This window comes from Salvelinus fontinalis, unplaced genomic scaffold, assembly GCF_029448725.1.
Source record: "Salvelinus fontinalis isolate EN_2023a unplaced genomic scaffold, ASM2944872v1 scaffold_0064, whole genome shotgun sequence".
NCBI classification, from domain to species: Eukaryota; Metazoa; Chordata; class Actinopteri; order Salmoniformes; family Salmonidae; genus Salvelinus; species Salvelinus fontinalis.
The window spans coordinates 49041-67608 of NW_026600273.1; the positions used below are offsets into that span (position 1 = coordinate 49041).

Here is an 18568-nt window from a genome sequence, read left to right on the forward strand (position 1 = left end):
ATTTTAATAATATTAATAACAATATTGATTTAAATAATTCATTGTTTATTTAGTGGCACCACAAATGTGAATTAATATTTGCAAAACAATTTACCAAATAAAACACATTACAAAATTGCAACATTTCTGCAGACATGTCAGACCATAATAAATAATACATTTACTTTGTATAGTGCTTTTCATGACATTTAAAATATATAAAATAGTGATGTACAATAAAAACAACATACATTAAAAATGAATCATAGGTAAACTAACAATATTGTAGACTTGATGCTAAATACAGATTTTTCAGCTTTAGTGTGTATATCGTATCCACTTAATTATGTTAGGAAGTTTGCCATCTTTATGACCGGCCCTGGTAACTTCACCCCAACTTCTCTTATCCCCAGAACACAGTAACTTAACATAAGTGTTTTTCTGACATTTTTGGGAACTTGAATGGAAAATAAAAAATACAGCCCTAGCAGAGCCCCAAGTCCCATGGGGACGTCCTCGAGGGCGTGGATGTTCTCCCCCATCAAAGGCCAGCGGGATTTCACTCTCATGGTGAAATGGATTTCAGCCGATGTGCAGTAAAGGAGTGAAGGGCGGTGAAATCTGTCAACAAAAGTAAGAAAAGATTAATACACATACAATTAACAAAGAACATAACAAATGTTCAGCTGTAGTTTTATATCAGCATGCACGCCTACGTTTATGAAGAAACAGATGATTGGTGCATAGGCATACCTTGTCACGGACATAAAGGCCCTCATTGAAGAGGTAGGGCAAGAGCAGGATCACTGCTGTGGTCTCCAGTCCTAGTAAAGTAAAGCAATGATCTTACTACACTTGATCATTTTATTACAAAATACATTAGAGAAAGGGAAGGAATAAGAGCAAATCCCTCTTCTGTATTGTCCTTCAGGGACTGTCAAAATAGCAGGATGATGTCCTCACCCCTTCCTCGCCTCTCCACCTCTGCTAGTCCTTGAATTATCTTTTTGTCTATATCCATTCCATGGACTTGATTCATTTCTGACAAGATCTGAAAAGATCATTTGCACACATTTGTATGCTAATAGATGTCAGTTTGTATTGACTGCTATGTAGGTTAAATGTACACTTCAAATGCAGCTGTCCTACAACAGATCTGTACCTTCTTCTTGATCCCAATTGCATTGTGTCCATGTTCTGTCCTATAAGAATTTCAAAGGAAGAGAAAATGTGTCAAAGAATAGTCTTACAAGCATTAAAACATACACTGCTCCAAAAATAAAGGGAACACTTAAACAACACAATGTAACTCCAAGTCAATCACACTTCTGTGAAATCAAACTGTCCACTTAGGAAGCAACACTGATTGACAATAAATTTCACATGCTGTTGTGCAAATGGAATAGACAAAAGGTGGAAATTATAGGCAATTAGCAAGACACCCCCAAAAAAGGAGTGATTCTGCAGGTGGTGACCACAGACCACTTTTCAGTTTCTATGCTTCCTGGCTGATGTTTTGGTCACTTTTGAATGCTGGCGGTGCTCTCACTCTAGTGGTAGCATGAGACGGAGTCTACAACCCACACAAGTGGCTCAGGTAGTGCAGTTCATCCAGGATGGCACATCAATGCGAGCTGTGGCTAAAAGGTTTGCTGTGTCTGTCAGCGTAGTGTCCAGAGCATGGAAGCGCTACCAGGAGACAGGCCAGTACATCAGGAGACGTGGAGGAGGCCGTAGGAGGGCAACAACCCAGCAGCAGGACCGCTACCTCCGCCTTTGTGCATGGAGGTGCACTGCCAGAGCCCTGCAAAATGACCTCCAGCAGGCCACAAATGTGCATGTGTCAGCATATGGTCTCACAAGGGGTCTGAGGATCTCATCTCGGTACCTAATGGCAGTCAGGCTACCTCTGGCGAGCAAATGGAGGGCTGTGCGGCCCCACAAAGAAATGCCACCCCACACCATGACTGACCCACCGCCAAACCGGTCATGCTGGAGGATGTTGCAGGCAGCAGAACGTCTCCACGGCGTCTCCAGACTCTGTCACATGTGCTCATGTGCTCAGTGTGAACCTGCTTTCATCTGTGAAGAGCACAGGGTGCCAGTGGCGAATTTGCCAACCTTGGTGTTCTCTGGCAAATGCCAAACGTCCTGCACGGTGCTGGGCTGTAAGCACAACCCCCACCTGTGGACGTCAGGCCCTCATACCACCCTCATGGAGTCTGTTTCTGACTGTTTGAGCAGACACTTGGAGTGATGTCAGATTGTTAATAACATTGATTATAGACCAATTTATTATACTGCTTTCATGTGTGTATATATACACAAACATCTGCAACAACAAGCAGCTTTTTCAACTTGTAGAAAACAGCTAGCTACATTTTGAAGTGCTGCATTTTGATTAAAGTGGGTCACCAATACAGTAAGTGTAACACAGCTCTTTTTTTTGTTTGTCACTTTTTGTTAAATAATACTCTTTCAATTCAGAGCCTGGATTTTCCCTTGAGGCTAATATCCATATCATGCTGCAATCAATTGAACAGGGCAAACATCATTAAAATACTCCTACTACAATGTTAAAACATTCTACATTGTGACATCATTAAAATACTCCCACTACAAAGTTAAAACATTCTACATTGTGACATCATTTCATGGATATCATGAAACAACTTCTTCATGTATGTATTTTCTGATGTTTGATCAGAGATCTTTTATCAGAGTATCTCTTGTCACATTGACCACAGTTATAAGGTTTCTCTCCTGTGTGTGTTCTCTGGTGTCGAATCAGATGACTTGATGTAGTAAAACTCATCCCACATTGATCACAGCTAAAAGGTTTCTCTCCTGTGTGTGTTCTCTGGTGTACAGTCAGCTGGCTAGATGTAGGAAAACTCTTCTCACAATGATTACAACTATAAGATTTCTCTCCTGTGTGTGTTCTCTGGTGTATAGTCAGAGAGCTTGATGTAGTAAAACTCCTCCCACATTGATCACAGCTAAAAGGTTTCTCTCCTGTGTGTGTTCTCTGGTGTACAGTCAGAGAACAAGTTGTAGTAAAACTCTTCCCACATTGATTACAGCTATAAGGTTTCTCTCCTGTGTGTGTTCTCCGGTGCACTGTCAGATCTCCAGATTGGACAAAACTCATCCCACATTGATCACAGCTAAAAGGTTTCTCTCCTGTGTGTGTTCTCTGGTGTTCAGTCAGAGTGCCAGATGTAGTAAAACTCTTCCCACAATGATTACAACTATAAGGCTTATCTCCTGTGTGTATTCTCTGGTGTACTGTGAGCTGGTCAGATCTAACAAAACTCTTCCCACATTGACCACAGCTATAAGATTTCTCTCCTGTGTGTGTTCTCTGGTGTATAGTCAGAGAGCTTGATGTAGTAAAACTCATCCCACATTGATCACAGCTAAAAGGTTTCTCTCCTGTGTGTGTTCTCAGGTGCACTGTCAGATAGCCAGATGTAGTAAAACTCTTCCCACATTGATCACAGCTATAAGATTTCTCTCCTGTGTGTGTTCTCTGGTGCACTGTCAGATAGCCAGATGTAGTAAAACTCTTCCCACATTGATCACAGCTATAAGATTTCTCTCCTGTGTGTGTTCTCTGGTGTCGAGTCAGATTGCAAGATTGACCAAAACTTTTCCCACATTGATCACAGCTATAAGATTTCTCTCCTGTGTGCATTCTCTGGTGTTGAGTCAGATTGCAAGATCGACCAAAACTCTTCCCACATTGATCACAGCTATTAGATTTCTCTCCTGTGTGGATCCTTTGATGAATTGTAATGCCTGATGAAGTGAATCTCTTCCCACAGTCAGAGCAGCAGTGAGTTCTCTTCCCTGTGGATCTCTGCTGGTGTTTATTGAGGCGTTCTGATCTGGAGAGACTCTTCTCTGCCTCGTCAGCATCATGAGGTTGTTGAGGCTCCCCAGAGGATCCACGATAGTCCTGTATCTCTCCTGTGCGAAAAACAAAGTCAGATGATTAAAGGCCCACAACAGTGGAAATCCACTGTAAAAGGTGATGCCAACAGCGTAGCCATGATGTTGTACAACAATTGACGTCTGTAGTGAATGTAATGATAATTTGACAATTGTCTTAAAATGAGCAAGAATAGTCATATTTTAGTAGTAACATCGATGATTGTAGGCTAGAAATAAGTTATTCATGTTGTTGAAACTAAGCACTGTGCCAGACGACTTTTGGTCTCCAATATAAGCCCCTTTCACATGAACCTTTCAAATGAGGTGGGTTAGGGTGTGTGAAAATTAAAAAAATAAATATGCATCAGACTTAATAAACTGCTATCTTGAAATGTTGAAAATGTTGACAGAGAGTGCGCCCCAGTCGGCTGAACACGGGTGGGGGGTTCCCCCTTAGCAAGCAGTGGACCCCAGCAACCCAATGAACCATATTAAGAACCATATTCAAAAATACACCTGCTAACCTGTTCAATCACCAAACAAAGTTGAGTGTGAACTTCTGTGTGGACTTAGAATATTTTTGGCTGGAATAAAAATAAAATAAAATCAACTTGCAGCTGTCTTTGATATGCTCAAAACGAACTAACTGCTATCTTGAAATGTTGAAAAAGTGTTTTTAAATAATTATCCTATCATTTGAAAATTAGTTGAAAGGCTGAGGGAGCCATCTCCTGAGAAGAGGTTGGAGATGATTCCCTCAGCCTTTCAGCTAATTTGGAAATGCCTATTTTAAATAGGATGCCTATTTAAACACACGTTTTCAACATTTCAAGATAGCAGTTACTCCAGTTTGATGTAAATAAAGACAGCTGCAACTTTATTTTATTCATTTTCACATGTTTTTGGTAAAAATAATATTTTTGAAAATGAGTAGAATAAAGATGCAGCTATCTTTATGTACATCAAACTAAACTAACTGCTATCTTGAAATGTTGAAAAAGTGTTTTTAAATAATCCAGGCTGATCCCTCACCTTGAACACCTCTGGAGTTGAGGTTAACAGCCGAGGGAATTTTTATGATGAAAATTTAAAAAAAATTTTTTTTTGAATATTATTAATAAAATGAAGATGCAGCTGTCTTTGAAATGATCAAACTGAACACACTGCTATCTTGAAATGTGGAAAAAGTGTTTTTAAATAGATCAGGCTGATACCCTACCGGAGCGAAAAAATAACACTTTAAAAGGAGTCAAATTTTCTCAAAAATGCAAATATGATAAAAATTTCAACTCACGGGTACATTAATAGACCAAACACAAACATCTGTCATCTCGAAATGTCCTAAAAAGGTTCTAAACGGGCCCCCTGGGTCTACACCTGGAGAGCAGGTGGGCACATCTGCACCAGAGCTGAAATCTCACCTAGAGAGGAGATATTTCAACTCGACAGATGTCAGAGTGACCCTCTTCTCCCTGACCTGGTGGTTCTAATGACCTGGTGGTAATAATGACCTGGTGGTAATAATGACCTGGTGGTAATAATGACCTGGTGGTTATAATGACCTGGTGGTTATAATGACCTGGTGGTTGGCATAACACAAGCAGAACCCGAGAACAGGATGGCCTCCACCACACAGCCTGATGACACTGCACCAGCCTACCAGTCTGCTCCAGCCCAGGTCAGAATAACAGTCTCCCAGTCTGCTCCAGCCCAGGTCAGAATACCAGCCTCCCAGTCTGCTCTAGCACAGGTCAGAATACCATTCTCCCAGTCTGCTCCAGCACAGGTCAGAATACCAGCCTCCCAGTCTGCTCCAGCACAGTGTGCTCCAGCCCAGGTCAGAATACCAGCCTCCCAGTCTGCTCCAGCCCAGGTCAGAATACCAGTCTCCCAGTCTGCTCCAGCCCAGGTCAGAATACCAGTCTCCCAGTCTGCTCCAGCACAGGTCAGAATACCAGCCTCCCAGTCTGATCCAGCACAGTGTGCTCCAGCCCAGGTCAGAATACCAGCCTCCCAGTCTGCTCCAGCACAGGTCAGAATACCAGCCTCCCAGTCTGCTCCAACACAGTGTGCTCAAGCCCAGGTCAGAATACCAGTCTCCCAGTCTGCTCCAGCGCAGTTCAGAATACCAGTCTCCCAGTCTGCTCCAGCACAGGTCAGAATACCAGTCTACCAGTCTGCTCCAGCACAGGTCAGAATACCAGTCTCCCAGTCTGCTCCAGCACAGGTCAGAATACCAGTCTCCCAGTCTGCTCCAGCACAGTGTGCTCCAGCCCAGGTCAGAATACCAGCCTCCCAGTCTGCTCCAGCACAGGTCAGAATACCAATCTCCCAGTCTGCTCCAGCACAGTGTGCTCCAGCCCAGGTCAGAATACCAGCCTCTCAGTCTGCTCCAGCCCAGGTCAGAATACCAGCCTCCCAGTCTGCTCCAGCCCAGGTCAGAATACCAGCCTCCCAGTCTGCTCCAGCACAGGTCAGAATACCAGTCTCCCAGTCTGCTCCAGCCCAGGTCAGAATACCAGCCTCCTAGTCTGCTCCAGCACAGGTCAGAATACCAGCCTCCCAGTCTGCTCCAGCACAGGTCAGAATACCAGCCTCCCATCTGCTCCAACACAGTGTGCTCCAGCCCAGGTCAGAATACCAGTCTCCCAGTCTGCTCCAGCACAGGTCAGAATACCAGCCTCCCAGTCTGCTCCAGCACAGTGTGCTCCAGCCCAGGTCAGAATACCAGCCTCTCAGTCTGCTCCAACACAGTGCGCTCCAGCCCAGGTCAGAATACCAGTCTCCCAGTCTGCTCCAGCACAGGTCAGAATACTACCAGTCTGCCAGTCTGCTCCAGCACAGTGTGCTCCAGCCCAGGTCAGAATACCAGCCTCTCAGTCTGCTCAGGCCAGGTCAGAATACCAGCCTCTCAGTCTGCTCCAGCACAGTGTGCTCCAGCCCAGGTCAGAATACCAGCCTCTCAGTCTGCTCCAGCCCAGGTCAGAATACCAGCCTCTCAGTCTGCTCCAGCCCAGGTCAGCCAACCAGCCTATCAGTCTGCTCCAACACAGTGTGCTCCAGCCCAGGTCAGAATACCAGCCTCCCAGTCTGCTCCAGCCCAGGTCAGAATACCAGCCTCCCAGTCTGCTCCAGCCCAGGCCAGAATAACATTCTCTCAGTCTGCTCCAGCCCAGGTCAGCCAACCAGCCTCTCAGTCTGCTCCAGCCGAGGTCAGAATACCAGCCTCCCAGTCTGCTCCAGCCCAGGTCAGAATACCAGCCTCCCAGTCTGCTCCAGCCGAGGTCAGAATACCAGCCTCCCAGTCTGCTCCAGCACAGGTCAGAATACCAGCCTCTCAGTCTGCTCCAGCCCAGGTCAACTTACCAGCCTCTCAGTCTGCTCCAGCACAGTGTGCTCCAGCCCATGTCAGAATACCAGCCTCCCAGTCTGCTCCAGCCCAGGTCAGAATACCAGCCTCCCAGTCTGCTCCACCCAGAGAGTCACCCACAACTGCAATCCTTATTGATTCAAATGGGAAGTTCTTAGGGAGGGAGAGGGAGTGAAAAGGGAGAGAGGCGGAGAGGGGGAGGGAAAAGGGAGAGAGGCGGAGAGAGGGAGTGAAAAGGGAGAGAGGCGGAGAGAGGGAGTGAAAAGGGAGAGAGGCGGAGAGAGGGAGTGAAAAGGGAGAGAGGCGGAGAGAGGGAGTGAAAAGGGAGAGAGGCGGAGAGAGGGAGTGAAAAGGGAGAGAGGCGGAGAGAGGGAGTGAAAAGGGAGAGAGGTGGAGAGAGGGAGTGAAAAGGGAGAGAGGGAGTGAAAAGGGAGAGAGGCGGAGAGAGGGAGTGAAAAGGGAGAGAGGCGGAGAGAGGGAGTGAAAAGGGAGAGAGGCGGAGGGGAGTGAAAAGGGAGAGAGGCGGAGAAAGGGAGAGAGGCGGAGAGAGGGGAGTGAAAAGGGAGAGAGGGAGTGAAAAGGGAGAGAGGCGGAGAGAGGGAGTGAAAAGGGAGAGAGGCGGAGAGAGGGAGTGAAAAGGGAGAGAGGCGGAGGGGAGTGAAAAGGGAGAGAGGCGGAGAGAGGGAGTGAAAAGGGAGAGAGGCGGAGAGAGGGGAGTGAAAAGGGAAAGAGGAGGAGAGAGGGAGTGAAAAGGGAGAGAGGCGGAGAAAGGGCAGAATACCTGACCACTGTGACTGACCCAAACTTAAGGAAAGCTTTGACTATGTACAGACTCAGTGAGCATAAAGGTCAAATGTGTGATTTCATGAACTGGTACATACAAGAAAACCAGGTTTTAAAGTTCTGTTCAATAGCCATCCCATCATTACAAAACATTTGAAAGGCTAAGTCTATCATCTCCTGAGAAGTGGTAACTATTCACATGAACTTTTCAAAGAGGTTTGGTGCCCCCTGGTGGCTGAACCCGAGATCAATGAGAGATCTTGTCAGAAACAATGACAGAGTCCCACTTCTCAGCTATCTTTATTTACATCAAACTAAACTAACTGCTATCTTGAAATGTTGAAAACGTGTTTTTAAATAGCTCAGGCTGATACCCTACCTGAGCGAAAAACTGGCACTTTAAAGGAGTCTAATTTTGTCAAAAATGCAAAAATTATAAAAATTTCAACTCACAGGTACATTAATAGACCAAACACAAACATCTGTCATCTCGAAATGTCCTAAAAGGTTTCTAAACGGGCCCCCTGGGTCTACACCTGGAGAGCAGATGGGCACATCTGCACCAGAGCTGAAATTTCAACTGGAGAGCAGATACTTCAACTCGACAGAGGTCAGAGTGAGTCTTCTCCCTGACCTGGTGGTTCTAATGACCTGGTGGTAATAATGACCTGGTGGTAATAATGACCTGGTGGTTATAATGACCTGGTGGTTATAATGACCTGGTGGTTGGCATAAAACAAGCAGAACCCGAGAACAGGATGGCCTCCACCATCACAGCCTGATGACACTGCACCAGCCTACCAGTCTGCTCCAGCCCAGGTCAGAATACCAGTCTCCCAGTCTGCTCCAGCACAGGTCAGAATACCAGCCTCCCAGTCTGCTCCACCCAGAGAGTCACCCACAACTGCAATCCTTATTGATTCAAATGGGAAGTTCTTAGGGAGGGAGAGGGAGTGAAAAGGGAGAGAGGCGGAGAGGGGGAGGGAAAAGGGAGAGAGGCGGAGAGAGGGAGTGAAAAGGGAGAGAGGCGGAGAGAGGGAGTGAAAAGGGAGAGAGGCGGAGAGAGGGAGTGAAAAGGGAGAGAGGCGGAGAGAGGGAGTGAAAAGGGAGAGAGGCGGAGAGAGGGAGTGAAAAGGGAGAGAGGTGGAGAGAGGGAGTGAAAAGGGAGAGAGGGAGTGAAAAGGGAGAGAGGCGGAGAGAGGGAGTGAAAAGGGAGAGAGGCGGAGAGAGGGAGTGAAAAGGGAGAGAGGCGGAGGGGAGTGAAAAGGGAGAGAGGCGGAGAAAGGGAGAGAGGCGGAGAGAGGGGAGTGAAAAGGGAGAGAGGGAGTGAAAAGGGAGAGAGGCGGAGAGAGGGAGTGAAAAGGGAGAGAGGCGGAGAGAGGGGAGTGAAAAGGGAAAGAGGAGGAGAGAGGGAGTGAAAAGGGAGAGGCGGAGAGAGGGAGTGAAAAGGGAGAGAGGCGGAGGGGAGTGAAAAGGGAGAGAGGCGGAGAGAGGGAGTGAAAAGGGAGAGAGGCGGAGAGAGGGGAGTGAAAAGGGAAAGAGGAGGAGAGAGGGAGTGAAAAGGGAGAGGCGGAGAAAGGGCAGAATACCTGACCACTGTGACTGACCCAAACTTAAGGAAAGCTTTGACTATGTACAGACTCAGTGAGCATAAAGGTCAAATGTGTGATTTCATGAACTGGTACATACAAGAAAACCAGGTTTTAAAGTTCTGTTCAATAGCCATCCCATCATTACAAAACATTTGAAAGGCTAAGTCTATCCTCTCCTGAGAAGTGGTAACTATTCACATGAACTTTTCAAAGAGGTTTGGTGCCCCCTGGTGGCTGAACCCGAGATCAATGAGAGATCTTGTCAGAAACAATGACAGAGTCCCACTTCTCAGCTATCTTTATTTACATCAAACTAAACTAACTGCTATCTTGAAATGTTGAAAACGTGTTTTTAAATAGCTCAGGCTGATACCCTACCTGAGCGAAAAACTGGCACTTTAAAGGAGTCTAATTTTGTCAAAAATGCAAAAATTATAAAAATTTCAACTCACAGGTACATTAATAGACCAAACACAAACATCTGTCATCTCGAAATGTCCTAAAAGGTTTCTAAACGGGCCCCCTGGGTCTACACCTGGAGAGCAGATGGGCACATCTGCACCAGAGCTGAAATTTCAACTGGAGAGCAGATACTTCAACTCGACAGAGGTCAGAGTGAGTCTTCTCCCTGACCTGGTGGTTCTAATGACCTGGTGGTAATAATGACCTGGTGGTAATAATGACCTGGTGGTTATAATGACCTGGTGGTTATAATGACCTGGTGGTTGGCATAAAACAAGCAGAACCCGAGAACAGGATGGCCTCCACCATCACAGCCTGATGACACTGCACCAGCCTACCAGTCTGCTCCAGCCCAGGTCAGAATAGCAGTCTCCCAGTCTGCTCCAGCACAGGTCAGAATACCAGCCTCCCAGTCTGCTCCACCCAGAGAGTCACCCACAACTGCAATCCTTATTGATTCAAATGGGAAGTTCTTAGGGAGGGAGAGGGAGTGAAAAGGGAGAGAGGCGGAGAGGGGGAGGGAAAAGGGAGAGAGGCGGAGAGAGGGAGTGAAAAGGGAGAGAGGCGGAGAGAGGGAGTGAAAAGGGAGAGAGGCGGAGAGAGGGAGTGAAAAGGGAGAGAGGCGGAGAGAGGGAGTGAAAAGGGAGAGAGGCGGAGAGAGGGAGTGAAAAGGGAGAGAGGTGGAGAGAGGGAGTGAAAAGGGAGAGAGGGAGTGAAAAGGGAGAGAGGCGGAGAGAGGGAGTGAAAAGGGAGAGAGGCGGAGAGAGGGAGTGAAAAGGGAGAGAGGCGGAGGGGAGTGAAAAGGGAGAGAGGCGGAGAAAGGGAGAGAGGCGGAGAGAGGGGAGTGAAAAGGGAGAGAGGGAGTGAAAAGGGAGAGAGGCGGAGAGAGGGAGTGAAAAGGGAGAGAGGCGGAGAGAGGGAGTGAAAAGGGAGAGAGGCGGAGGGGAGTGAAAAGGGAGAGAGGCGGAGAGAGGGAGTGAAAAGGGAGAGAGGCGGAGAGAGGGGAGTGAAAAGGGAAAGAGGAGGAGAGAGGGAGTGAAAAGGGAGAGAGGCGGAGAAAGGGCAGAATACCTGACCACTGTGACTGACCCAAACTTAAGGAAAGCTTTGACTATGTACAGACTCAGTGAGCATAAAGGTCAAATGTGTGATTTCATGAACTGGTACATACAAGAAAACCAGGTTTTAAAGTTCTGTTCAATAGCCATCCCATCATTACAAAACATTTGAAAGGCTAAGTCTATCATCTCCTGAGAAGTGGTAACTATTCACATGAACTTTTCAAAGAGGTTTGGTGCCCCCTGGTGGCTGAACCCGAGATCAATGAGAGATCTTGTCAGAAACAATGACAGAGTCCCACTTCTCAGCTATCTTTATTTACATCAAACTAAACTAACTGCTATCTTGAAATGTTGAAAACGTGTTTTTAAATAGCTCAGGCTGATACCCTACCTGAGCGAAAAACTGGCACTTTAAAGGAGTCTAATTTTGTCAAAAATGCAAAAATTATAAAAATTTCAACTCACAGGTACATTAATAGACCAAACACAAACATCTGTCATCTCGAAATGTCCTAAAAGGTTTCTAAACGGGCCCCCTGGGTCTACACCTGGAGAGCAGATGGGCACATCTGCACCAGAGCTGAAATTTCAACTGGAGAGCAGATACTTCAACTCGACAGAGGTCAGAGTGAGTCTCTTCTCCCTGACCTGGTGGTTCTAATGACCTGGTGGTAATAATGACCTGGTGGTAATAATGACCTGGTGGTAATAATGACCTGGTGGTAATAATGACCTGGTGGTTATAATGACCTGGTGGTTCTAATGACCTGGTGGTAATAATGACCTGGTGATTATAATGACCTGGTGGTTATAATGACCTGGTGGTTGGCATAAAACAAGCAGAACCCGAGAACAGGATGGCCTCCACCATCACAGCCTGATGACACTGCACCAGCCTACCAGTCTGCTCCAGCCCAGGTCAGAATACCAGTCTCCCAGTCTGCTCCAGCACAGGTCAGAATACCAGTCTCCCAGTCTGCTCCAGCACAGGTCAGAATACCAGTCTCCCAGTCTGCTCCAGCACAGTGTGCTCCAGCCCAGGTCAGCCAACCAGCCTCTCAGTCTGCTCCAACACAGTGTGCTCCAGCCCAGGTCAAAATACCAGTCTCCCAGTCTGCTCCAGCACAGGTCAGAATACCAGTCTCTCAGTCTGCTCCAACACAGTGTGCTCCAGCCCAGGTCAGAATACCAGCCTCCCAGTCTGCTCCAGCCCAGGTCAGAATACCAGCCTCCCAGTCTGCTCCAGCCCAGGTCAGAATACCAGTCTCCCAGTCTTCTCCAGCCCAGGTCAGAATACCAGCCTCCCAGTCTGCTCCAGCCCAGGTCCGAATACCAGCCTCCCAGTCTGCTCCAGCCCAGGTCAGAATACCAGTCTCCCAGTCTGCTCCACCCAGATAGTCACCCACAACTGCAATCCTTATTGATTCAAATGGGATATTCTTAGAGAGGGAGAGGGAGTGAAAAGGTAGAGAGGCGGAGAGAGGGAGTGAAAAGGGAGAGAGGGGAGTGAAAAGGGAAAGAGGCGGAGAGAGGGAGTGAAAAGGGAGAGCGGCGGAGTGAGAGGAGTGAAAAGGGAGAGAGGCTGAGAAAGGGCAGAATACCTGACCACTGTGACTGACCCAAACTTAAGGAAAGCTTTGACTATGTACAGACTCAGTGAGCATAAAGGTCAAATGTGTGATTTCATGAAATGGTACATACAAGAAAACCAGGTTTTAAAGTTCTGTTCAATAGCCATCCCATCATTACAAAACATTTGAAAGGCTAAGTCTATCATCTCCTGAGAAGTGGTAACTATTCACATGAACTTTTCAAAGAGGTTTGGTGCCCCCTGGTGGCTGAACCCGAGATCAATGAGAGATCTTGTCAGAAACAATGACACAGTCCCACTTCTCAGCTATCTTTATTTACATCAAACTAAACTAACTGCTATCTTGAAATGTTGAAAACGTGTTTTTAAATAGCTCAGGCTGATACCCTACCTGAGCGAAAAACTGGCACTTTAAAGGAGTCTAATTTTGTCAAAAATGCAAAAATTATAAAAATTTCAACTCACAGGTACATTAATAGACCAAACACAAACATCTGTCATCTCGAAATGTCCTAAAAGGTTTCTAAACGGGCCCCCTGGGTCTACACCTGGAGAGCAGATGGGCACATCTGCACCAGAGCTGAAATTTCAACTGGAGAGCAGATACTTCAACTCGACAGAGGTCAGAGTGAGTCTCTTCTCCCTGACCTGGTGGTTCTAATGACCTGGTGGTAATAATGACCTGGTGGTAATAATGACCTGGTGGTAATAATGACCTGGTGGTTATAATGACCTGGTGGTTATAATGACCTGGTGGTTGGCATAACACAAGCAGAACCCGAGAACAGGATGGCCTCCACCACACAGCCTGATGACACTGCACCAGCCTACCAGTCTGCTCCAGCCCAGGTCAGAATAACAGTCTCCCAGTCTGCTCCAGCCCAGGTCAGAATACCAGCCTCCCAGTCTGCTCTAGCACAGGTCAGAATACCATTCTCCCAGTCTGCTCCAGCACAGGTCAGAATACCAGCCTCCCAGTCTGCTCCAGCACAGTGTGCTCCAGCCCAGGTCAGAATACCAGCCTCCCAGTCTGCTCCAGCCCAGGTCAGAATACCAGTCTCCCAGTCTGCTCCAGCCCAGGTCAGAATACCAGTCTCCCAGTCTGCTCCAGCACAGGTCAGAATACCAGCCTAACAGTCTGATCCAGCACAGTGTGCTCCAGCCCAGGTCAGAATACCAGCCTCCCAGTCTGCTCCAGCACAGGTCAGAATACCAGCCTCCCAGTCTGCTCCAACACAGTGTGCTCCAGCCCAGGTCAGAATACCAGTCTCCCAGTCTGCTCCAGCGCAGTTCAGAATACCAGTCTCCCAGTCTGCTCCAGCACAGGTCAGAATACCAGTCTACCAGTCTGCTCCAGCACAGGTCAGAATACCAGTCTCCCAGTCTGCTCCAGCACAGGTCAGAATACCAGTCTCCCAGTCTGCTCCAGCACAGTGTGCTCCAGCCCAGGTCAGAATACCAGCCTCCCAGTCTGCTCCAGCACAGGTCAGAATACCAATCTCCCAGTCTGCTCCAGCACAGTGTGCTCCAGCCCAGGTCAGAATACCAGCCTCTCAGTCTGCTCCAGCCCAGGTCAGAATACCAGCCTCCCAGTCTGCTCCAGCCCAGGTCAGAATACCAGCCTCCCAGTCTGCTCCAGCACAGGTCAGAATACCAGTCTCCCAGTCTGCTCCAGCCCAGGTCAGAATACAAGCCTCCTAGTCTGCTCCAGCACAGGTCAGAATACCAGCCTCCCAGTCTGCTCCAGCACAGGTCAGAATACCAGCCTCCCATCTGCTCCAACACAGTGTGCTCCAGCCCAGGTCAGAATACCAGTCTCCCAGTCTGCTCCAGCACAGGTCAGAATACCAGCCTCCCAGTCTGCTCCAGCACAGTGTGCTCCAGCCCAGGTCAGAATACCAGCCTCTCAGTCTGCTCCAACACAGTGCGCTCCAGCCCAGGTCAGAATACCAGTCTCCCAGTCTGCTCCCTCTGGTCGGGTTGTGTTGACGACCGGCTCCCTCTGGTCGGGTTGTGTTGACGACCGGCTCCCTCTGGTCGGGTTGTGTTGACGACCGGCTCCCTCTGGTCGGGTTGTGTTGACGACCGGCTCCCTCTGGTCGGGTTGTGTTGACGACCGGCTCCCTCTGGTCGGGTTGTGTTGACGACCGGCTCCCTCTGGTCGGGTTGTGTTGACGACCGGCTCCCTCTGGTCGGGTTGTGTTGACGACCGGCTCCCTCTGGTCGGGTTGTGTTGACGACCGGCTCCCTCTGGTCGGGTTGTGTTGACGACCGGCTCCCTCTGGTCGGGTTGTGTTGACGACCGGCTCCCTCTGGTCGGGTTGTGTTGACGACCGGCTCCCTCTGGTCGGGTTGTGTTGACGACCGGCTCCCTCTGGTCGGGTTGTGTTGACGACCGGCTCCCTCTGGTCGGGTTGTGTTGACGACCGGCTCCCTCTGGTCGGGTTGTGTTGACGACCGGCTCCCTCTGGTCGGGTTATAGTGATGACCGGCTCCCTTTAGTAATTTGTGTGTATAATGTATTTAATCAAACAGCGTGCTTAAAGCATCAGACAAGTTCAGTACATATAGATTTTATAAAAACACATGGGGCGATTGGTAGAAAGAACAGATGACTCTTGGTTGACCAGGATGTATTTTAGTTGGGGACAGCACTAGAACATGATTTTGGGGCTCCCGAGTGGCGCAGCGGACACTGCATCTCAGGGTTTGAGGCGCCACTACAGACACCCTGGATCAAATCCAGGCTGTACCACAACCGACCGTGATTGGCCCAGCGTCTTCCGGGGTAGGCAGTCATTGTAAATAAGATTTTGTTCACAACTGACTTGCCTAGTTAAATAAAGGTTACATTTAAATGAATAAGAAAATAGTGTTTCATGACAAACCATTTCTTACAAATCCGTCAAGGCACCAACTTTGAGAAGGGTTTAAAACAAAGGTTTCAAACCAATTCATTAAAGTAATTGAATCTAGGTATGTCTTGCCTTTAATGTAAGGGCATAAAAAAAATTGGCTGAATATTATACAATGACTTATCAACAGCTCTAAAAAATTTCCCCCACGGGAAATCTTCACTGGCAATTCTAGAATATACTATATAGCCTAGAAACCTGGTTAAACTATCACTATGACATCATGGATGAATTCTAGAATATACTATATAGCCTAGAAACCTGGTTAAACTATCACTATGACATCATGGATGAATTCTAGAATATACTATATATCCTAGAAACCTGGTTAAACTATCATTATGACATCATGGATGGCCAGTCCTTGTATTCATAGTGTAGTGAATTCAGGGGGAAGCCCTGAGCTGGACTCAAACCTGGGTCCAGTGACTGTCAAGCCAACACCTTATAACTGTTACGCCAAGATGTCTGAACTTCTTGACGAGGTCGCTAGAGAATGCTACAATAGCATTCTCTATGATTTTGAGAGTGGTTACATTTCTCCAGCCCCCATCCCTCAGCTGTTAACCAAACCAAGTCTCAAGGCAGCCATTTTGTTGCTGTTTAAATACTAGGTTGTCCCTTTAAAAAAAACACATCAATCAACCAATCTGCAGTTGAAACAATAACAAAGCAGTCATTCCACCACTGTTTTGGTAATAAGATGATGATGGGCCTGGAGACATTTAACTACTCTCAAATTCATAGACAGACCTATGGATGAAAGGACTGACCATCCATGATATCAACATTATAGTTTTAACCACGTTGAGGCTATACAGTGTTGATTTACATTGTTTCTAAACATTGAAGTAAAAAAAGCTTATTTGGGGTTCTGATGGGGTACAACAGTTGAACTAAGCTCATGAGGCATGTGTTATATTCTTCAAGAATCAATGGCTATAAATAAATCATTTAAAAGTCAAAATATGGATGTAGCAATTGCAGATTTCCCTTTTAACACCAAACATCAGTTCAACAACTGCAGAGTTTGTACCTCTGTATTTAAGACAGTACTTACCAGTGGTAATCACGGCCCGGTTTCTCAAAACCATCTTATGGCTAAGTTCATCTTTAGAACCACTGGATGCCTTAAATTGTGTTTGGGAAATCGGGCCCAGATATCCAGTCTCTTCATCCTCTTCTTCCGATGAGACCGTAAACTCCCCATCCTCCGCTTTCACTTCAAAAACTGAATCCTCCTCATCTTTTACTGTAACATCCTCCTCCTCTTTCACTCTGAACGCGTCTTCCTCTTCTTTCACTGAAACGTCTTTCTCTTCTTCTTTCCATGTAACAACCTCACCCTCTACTTGTTTTTGTATTGTAACATCCTTCTCTTCCTCCTCCTCTTTGATGAGACCTTCTTTCTCCGTCCAACAGACCGTCTCTTCTTCAGCAGGAAGAGAGTAATTTAGTGAACTCATGGTCGGAGATGTTAGCTAGCTAGGCTAATGCTAACTTAACCAGCCCGCCAGCTGAATAATAACAACACCGTAAATATGAAATGAAATAGGATAACTAACTAACTAGACGACAGAATAGGGTTTAAAACACAGTGGCTTATATACACTAAAGCGTCTAAAGAGCTTTATGGGTTCGGCTATTTTGTCTAGCAAGCTACCGAGGTGGCGGACTAACTGTTGCTGCTGCTGAAAGAAGCGTTCCGTCCACTAGATTATACGTCACACTAACAGCATTGCGTTCCGTCCACTAGATTGTACGACACACTAACAGCATTGCCTTAAAATCGCACACCGCCATCAGCTGGAGTGGGTAACGCTCAGTCTGAACCTCTGACTGCGATGGAGATGTACGACTTTAAGACAATGACGCTAGTGTGACGTAAAATATATATTATAATGTTCAGACAAAAAGTTAGTGTGGGAAGCATGAGTTTTTACTCACCAGTGTAACAATACAGTGTGGCTAAAGACTTAGTAACTTAGTTGTGTTCACGATCTGGTTCCCTATAAGCACAACCAGTTATGTTTTTGAATTATCACATATGTATTAATTTATTTCGGGATTCTGGGTAATCCACAGCAGATTTATGGAGAATTGCTGTGGGTGAGTTCAAAATGGAATAGTCCCGGGATAGAAATATATAAAGTTGACATTACATCATAAAATCCACCTTTTAAATCATACATTAGCCATTTATGTTTTAGTAACTACTGTTGTTGGTTTGGCGTCAAATAAACCTCTCTTTCTATGTTATTTGCCAAATCTCCGTTTTCCATGTGGGTTTTATGCTAACGTTCCCTCTTTCAAGTTGGTATCTAACTGGAAAATGCATCTTCTTTAGGAGTGGTATTTTTACCGTGTCGACTACTGATCATTCATCCACACTGTGTGTCTCATCAATGCAGGTCATTTATGACAAATGTATAGAGTATATGTTTTTTAAATTCATGAACACCAGCCAGTTTATTAGCCCGGTTTTGTTAGTTTAGGTGTATTATACTTCTTCGCCTGTAGAGGGGGACATTGAGTCATTTTTCAGGTTAATTTGATATATTTTGATACTAAAATGGATGACAGTTTATTCTGATGTAGTGAATATGAGACACATGGAAACAATTTTTTCATTTATAATAGTAAATTAGGAATTAGTAGGAATGGTTAAATCCACTATACGATCACAATGACTTTGATAGACATTTCAATAGTTTTTTTGTTAGTATATTATAGGGCAGATTTATGTAGAATTGCTGTGGGAGTGCTATTTATATCCCGTCACTACTGATCATTCATCCATACTGTGTGTGTCCCATCATTGCAGCTTTGGAAATAAATGAACTATCCATCCATTGCTCCTTCCTGTGTTGACTCACTGA

At 46.5% G+C, this 18568-nt stretch overlaps 1 protein-coding gene across 1 annotated transcript; it reads right to left on the reverse strand.

The window, feature by feature from the left end:
* Window positions 1–28: 28 nt before the first annotated feature.
* Window positions 29–17391, reverse strand: LOC129842742 (zinc finger protein ZFP2-like). The gene is made up of 5 exons (XM_055911372.1): window positions 16750–17391; window positions 1142–3951; window positions 943–1030; window positions 733–803; window positions 29–600 (listed from the first exon to the last, which is right to left on the reverse strand). The coding sequence occupies exons 1-2, from the start codon at window positions 17153–17155 to the stop codon at window positions 2657–2659; spliced, it is 1701 nt and encodes a 566-aa protein (XP_055767347.1). The 5' UTR covers window positions 17156–17391; the 3' UTR covers window positions 29–600; window positions 733–803; window positions 943–1030; window positions 1142–2656.
* Between the last annotated feature and the right edge of the window lie 1177 nt (window positions 17392–18568).

What these genes read in the sequence shown, in the direction of transcription:
- LOC129842742 (XM_055911372.1), bottom strand. Translation starts at nt 17,155, where the DNA reads ATGAGTTCACTAAATTACTCTCTTCCTGCTGAAGAAGAGACGGTCTGT. An exon ending in CCGGGCCGTGATTACCACTG is followed by an intron (nt 3,952 to 16,749) that starts GTAAGTACTGTC and finishes TTTTTCGCACAG; the next exon opens with GAGAGATACAGGACTATCGT.